This window comes from Oncorhynchus mykiss, chromosome 7, assembly GCF_057628025.1.
Source record: "Oncorhynchus mykiss isolate SJ-2025 chromosome 7, ASM5762802v1, whole genome shotgun sequence".
NCBI lineage: Eukaryota > Metazoa > Chordata > Actinopteri > Salmoniformes > Salmonidae > Oncorhynchus > Oncorhynchus mykiss.
The window spans coordinates 64,878,913-64,885,705 of NC_143028.1; the positions used below are offsets into that span (position 1 = coordinate 64,878,913).

General features: G+C 43.6%; 1 protein-coding gene across 1 annotated transcript; it reads left to right on the forward strand.

Moving 5' to 3' along the window:
- The first annotated feature begins 504 nt into the window (after window positions 1–504).
- On the forward strand, window positions 505–6,445 carry LOC110528369 (ETS-related transcription factor Elf-3). The gene is made up of 9 exons (XM_021610388.3): window positions 505–763; window positions 1,699–1,889; window positions 2,993–3,223; window positions 3,336–3,422; window positions 3,533–3,652; window positions 3,891–3,977; window positions 4,115–4,225; window positions 4,668–4,869; window positions 5,092–6,445. The coding sequence occupies exons 2-9, from the start codon at window positions 1,706–1,708 to the stop codon at window positions 5,204–5,206; spliced, it is 1,137 nt and encodes a 378-aa protein (XP_021466063.1). The 5' UTR covers window positions 505–763; window positions 1,699–1,705; the 3' UTR covers window positions 5,207–6,445.
- The last annotated feature ends 348 nt before the right edge of the window (window positions 6,446–6,793 follow it).

Here is a 6,793-nt window from a genome sequence, read left to right on the forward strand (position 1 = left end):
ATAAACAAAGCGGTGACAGCGATGGTGGATATTACATAATAAAACAAACTAGATCAACTATGACTGTTGATTAATTAGGAATGTTTACAGTGACATCATCCTGTAGTTCTGTTCTTAGACAGAACAACAACCCCCTCACTCTCACCACCACCACCCCATCCTCTCGTCCTCTCTCACCTGTTCAACTCCCACTCCATTCCACCCCATCCACTCATCCTCTCTCACCCCTTCAACTCCCCCATCCTCCCATCCTCTCTCTCAACCCTTCAACTCTCCCTCCATTTTACCCGATTCTTCTGTCTTGCCTTTCCATTCGACACACCCACCAATGCTCCTGAACTTCGTCATGGAGAGAAGGGAGGGGGCTAAGAGAAAGTATAGCAGGAGGGTGGGTTTCTTTTGTTTTTCACAGTTCTCGGGGGGGGGTGAGAGAAGAGGCGGGAGAGTGGGGTGAGAGAGGGGGGTGTGAGCCATGATTTAAAGGGAGCATGGAATTCCCCCTCTGAGTTAGCGCTCACCTGGCCCCTCCCACATGCCTTTCTAGAGTATAAAGCCTTTCACAGGTATATCCAGCAGCAGGTGTATCTATGAAACTAGAGCGAGAGAGATAAAGGGAGAGAGACAAGGTAAAGAAGGAGATAAACCGTGGAGTATATTGAACAACTCTTGGAGTGAATCACAAACACTGGACTCTAAAACAAACAGTGGATAATTATTGATCTAACACCTTCTCATTGCTGCCTGTCGGTTGCCTCAGAATCAGGTACGTGCGGAAGTGTAGGTGCTCTTTGGGGAGTAACGGGGTGGTTGCTTGGGTCTGAGGTCACATGGACCTTTGGGGAGTAACGGGGTGGTTGCTTGGGTCTGAGGTCACATGGACCTTTGGGGAGTAACGGGGTGGTTGCTTGGGTCTGAGGTCACATGGACCTTTGGGGAGTAACGGGGTGGTTGCTTGGGTCTGAGTCACATGGACCTTTGGGGAGTAACGGGGTGGTTGCTTGGGTCTGAGTCACATGGACCTTTGGGGAGTAACGGGGTGGTTGCTTGGGTCTGAGGTCACATGGACCTTTGGGGAGTAACGGGGTGGTTGCTTGTGTCTGAGGTCACATGGACCTTTGGGGAGTAACGGGGTGGTTGCTTGGGTCTGAGTCACATGGACCTTTGGGGAGTAACGGGGTGGTTGCTTGGGTCTGAGGTCACATGGACCTTTGGGGAGTAACGGGGTGGTTGCTTGGGTCTGAGGTCACATGGACCTTTGGGGAGTAACGGGGTGGTTGCTTGGGTCTGAGGTCACATGAACCTTTGCAGCATGTTTTGAAGAAACCTCCAATTGATTGATCCAATTTATGTTGACATATCTGTAAAATATTGGGGAAAGTCAGTTTATATTAATCCACAGCAGATTAAAGAAAACAAAAACTGGTGTGTATTCACACACAGCCAAAGGTTTTGCATTCATGACCCACTTCAAACAGTGAATACAATGAGGAATGGGTGAAAAGTTTTACTGTCACATCAATTTCCAAATGTTTAATGTTGATCATCCTTCTCCATGCATCAAATGGCTCACTCAATTGTCTCCTGGTTACAGAAACTATACTACCGACTATCTTAATATAATTATTATATTTGTTCATTAATCTATATCCATAATCAGCATCCTAACTGTACATAAATGAATTTCTCTCCTGGTTGCAGAGAGCCCATGTCGTCTGCCAGTGAGCTGTGTAGGATCCTGACCAACGCCAACATGACCATGTACCAGACTGGAAGCTCCGAGCCCCTGCAGCCTCAGCCGCTGCAGCCCAGTCTCACCACCGTGTCTCTGCCCTCCACAGGAGACCTGCTGCAGCTCTCAGACCTCTCCACATGCAGCTCGAGCATACTGGGTGAGAACACAGTCTTATTTATACTTATTTTGTACTTTATTAAATGTTTTATTGTACAACAAAAACATAAGTCTCAATATACTGAAAAATGATGCATTGCACCAGATTTAGCTAACTACAAATGTTCATCTGCAGTCACCTGGGCGCTATAGGTATCTTATACCAATGCCTCTTTATAATCACTTAGCAGGTGATGACATTATGATATCTATACAGGGGGAAAAATACACCTAAACTGATTGACAGAAAAGGAGGATGTGTAATTTTCTCTGCTTTGTTATCAGCATGTGGGACAATTTAGTCCTTGATATGTACTTTTGTGTTGATCACCTGGGAAACCACAGTGTGGATGTGTGTCATCTTTTCTGTGGGGATCTTTATTCAGTCAGGAGTTTTAGCGGTTCTTTGGTTTTGGTCACCTTGTTGACTGGTGAAGTTTGTGGATATTTCCCATTGTCTCACCCTGGAAGAGACATGTCTGTTGACTGAGCCTGTTGGCAGACACTCAGTCAAAGACCATAGTAAAACACATGTCCTTTAGCCAAACTCCCAGACAGACAGGGGATTGGCTGAACCTTGCAATGACCTAATTTAGAAGGCTGTTAAATCATTAACTGGGACAATGTTTTGTCTTAAATTGAGGAATGTTTTTCATCTTTCAGATGCCTCAAGCTTTATTTGACTTGCCCTGGCCTAGCCAGTGATAAGTTGTGATTAGAACTGTTTAGGTAGTTGAGGTAGTGTTTATCGACACTGTGCAGACATAAACTAGAGACAGGCGTTCTGACTACCTTAAACCACACACTCAGGTTTCACAGGTCAGGAGCTGGGTTCTTGTGTGGGTTGGCACTTCATTGAAAGGCTTCAGTTAGTCAGTATCTTGTGGTTTAACTGGGTGGTTAGATTGACAAGGTTTCTTATGGCTCATTGACAGATTGTTCAATCTCAAAAGAGGGATGGTGATTTTACAAGAACAGCATCATGCCTCACACATATACACACACACACACACACACACACACACACACACACACACACACACACACACACACACACACACTACACAAATCTAACACCCATTCCTCCTCTGTATCCTCCTCTAGTTCAATGGTATGACCAGAACCCTCAGTACTGGAGCAAACAGAATGTGTTGGAGTGGATCAGCTTCTATGTGGAGGGCAATAAGTTTGATGCCAGCACACTGAGCCTATCCTGCTGCTTCATGGACGGATCCACGCTCTGCCAACTGACCAGAGATCAGCTGTTAAACATGTTTGGAATGTCCCTCGGGGCTCAGCTCTACCAAAGCCTGATGGAACTCAAGGCCAAATATGGTAAGGATCTGACAGAAGTGAATTGAATAAACATTATTGATGATCCTTAAAATAGCAGCAGACACATGCATTTGGTAATGATTCAGTCATTTAATTTATTTTTGTGGTCCAGATCTAAATGAGACCTGTAAGCTCCTGGACAACTTCCTGCATGAGTTTCTAGACTTTCCTCTGCTCAGCACAGTAGAAGTAAATGAAGGTAAACACATCCTCTTGTCTATTCTTCATACTTCCTATCTCAGACTGACAAACCAAAGCCTTGAGTGTCAAATGGACACATTTGCTTACGTTGTGATGTTACTGTTACAGTTGTGAAAGAGACAAGCTACAACGACTTCTCACACGTCTTCAAGAACTTCAACTTCGATAACATGAAGCCGCTCAGCGACCACGGATACGAGTCCGACAGCATGCACAGCTCCTCGTCAGGTGAGAGGTGTCCCCCTTTTCTCTTCTTCTCGTTTGTCATCTTTCCACCTTATCTCCTCTCATCTCCTCTCATCTCATCTCCTCTCATCTCTGTTCCCCCAATTCTTCCCACATCACTGAATCAGTATGTGATTGGTCTGGCCTGTATCACTGAGCCCAAGGCCTAGTTCATTGATCAAGGCAGGATGAAGGAGCGGCCATATTGAAACTGTATTCCCTCCTCTCTCCCTACCCCCAGGTGGAATGCTCAGCTTCCAGAACCCCAGCTCTCCAGAATCCAGGAGCAGTGAGTCCGACCCAGAGTTCTCCTACCCTCAGATAGCCAGTGAGTACAACTTTTCCTAAGTGGACTTAACAATCTTGAACTTCCGGTGGTTGAGTATGATGGGTGAGCCTTTAAAGTGCATGTCTCTTTGAAAGCCAGTCTGTTATTCTAAACTCCTGAACCATTGTGTTTGACAGAAATGCACATAAAGACAGAGAGGGGAGAGATAATGAAGAGAGGCAGAGGAAGACCTCCCAAACACAGCCACGATCCCAGACACTACCAGATCTCCAAGAAGAGCAAACATGGTGAGTGACTCCTATCATTCTAACACACACACACACACACACACACACACACACACACACACACACACATCAATGTCAACAACTGTTTTCAATGGTGCTCTGTAGAAGCATGGTTTTATCAGTCATGTGATAGCATACATTTTGCATCGGGTACTGAAAACAGCCACAGTCAAAACATCACAGGTGTTTTTAGGTCCTAGTCTGTTAACCACGTGCACGCACGAACACACACACACACACACACACACACACGCACACACACACACACACATACACACACATGCTGTGCACACTCGTAAATAGAGTATGCACATACACATGCTTGCACACACACATACTAACATAAACACACCTGCTCTACCTCATCCTTGCTTGCTTTAGCACACACACACCTGTGCTGTTCACACACACCTAACTCTTCCTCTCCCCTGTCCCCCGATAGCGCCCCGTGGGACCCACCTGTGGGAGTTCATTAGGGACATCCTGATCCACCCAGAGCTGAACCAGAACCAGGGACTGATGAAGTGGGAGGACCGCAGTGAGGGCGTCTTCAAGTTCCTCAAGTCTGAGGCTGTTGCCCAGCTGTGGGGGCAGAAGAAGAAGAACAGCAGCATGACATACGAGAAGCTCAGCCGCGCCATGAGGTAGGAAACCATGGAGATATAGCAGTACCGTCATGGCAACTAACCATGGAAACCCTAATCCTAGCAACCATGCTTGGCTTTTGGGTGCTAGCTAACTTAATAGAGTCAACCAGTTGAGGATGGAGTTAGAAGATTGATAGAACAACGATAAAATGTCTGTGAAAAACCATTGTCTTGTCATGAGACTAACCAGTGCCTCTCCTTCCTGCCTCCCTCTTATAGATACTACTATAAGAGAGAGATCCTGGATAGGGTGGACGGTAGACGGCTGGTCTATAAGTTTGGGAAGAACTCCACTGGCTGGAAGGTGGAAGAGACCAGGCTGCATGGCATGTGAGACACAAGAGTGGCGGGGGTGTTAACTGGACAGAGCAGTCCCTTCTGTCCTATTGTACTGTAGATAGGACAACCCACTCTCTGGTCAACAGCCCTATACCTGAAATATTATAAAGACTCTAACTTCTCTTCTTCCAGGGGAGGTGTTGCAGAAAAGCCAGTGTTTTTGGCTCCAGTAGGTTTTATGAACCAGTATTGATATTTTACTGTAACTAGTATGTTTGTATGTTTAACTGTGTATCTGGATTTTGAGTCAGGAATTGTTGTGGACACCGCTTTGGGCCTACAAGATGGTATGTCTGTTTTCAGTTATATTCTCCATGGGATAGATAATGAGAAAAAGGCATTTATGATTGCATTTCTATAAACGCTTTATATTGTGTGGGAGTAACTCACTTTATGTGTCACTATGACAACCACCTGGGTATATGGGCATTATAGTTTTTACCGTGGCAATATCCGCACCAAGCACATTTATTGATCTGTTTTTAAAGTGCTTGTTTATTTATATTTTTTATATTTACTGAGGGACAGTAGCACTTAATTATAATTGCATATGTCTAATTGCAAGACGGCTGGTTGCAAAACTTGTGACTTCTAAAATGAGCCATTGTTTAGAATAAAATCAAATAACATTTTAATTGTCACAAGAAGTGTAGACTTGCAGTGAAATGCTTAATTTACAGGTCCATTTCCAACAATGTAGAGTTAAAGATAAAGATTATATTGTTTAAAAATATAAAAAAAGAGAAGAGCCTCATGTTGTGTTTTAACCTTGGTATTAAAGGGATGGTGTTTAATGATAAACCTGATATGGAGGGAGGAGAAGACTGGAGGACAAAAAAGAGAGAGAGAAGAGAGAGAGAGGAGTAACTAAATGAAGGGATACTCATTATAAACTATTGGTGACATGAAGTGTATTTCGCTCTTTCAGCGTGAATGTTGTCTATAAAGTATATGTCCTTTATAGCCATATAAATCTTTGTGTACCTCACTAGACCAGACCGACATCAAAACAGTTTGTATTAATAATCCGTTTAAAACAAATCAATGACTGTTCTATATAATTGTTTATTATGTTATTCAGCTGATCTTTTCTTCGTCTGGATCACTCAATATCATGTGTATGAGAATTACATCTCAGACTGTATCGTTTCTATTTACACCCATGTATGTACAGAATGTTGTTTTATTTTGTATTTAAGAGTCTTTTTACGGAAATAAACTATGTTTGAAATAATGTAAATGTCTGCGTGTGTTTAGTAGAAATTGATTATGTTTTTGTGTCTGAAAACAAAAGCCATATAGCACACTAATTGAGCTCAAATGTCCTTTGAATTAACTTTTTGCAATCCACTCTGTGTAAAAGCATAAGCTAAATGACTAAAATGTGAATGGAAATATACACTACATGACCAAATGTATGTGGACACCTGCTCTTCGAATATTTAATTCCAAAATCATTGGCATTAATATGGAGTTGCTCCCCGCTTTGCTGCTATAACAGCCTCCACTCTTCTGGGAAGACTTTCCACAACATGTTTGAATATTGCTGCAGGGACTTGCTTCCTTTCAGCCACAAGAGCAT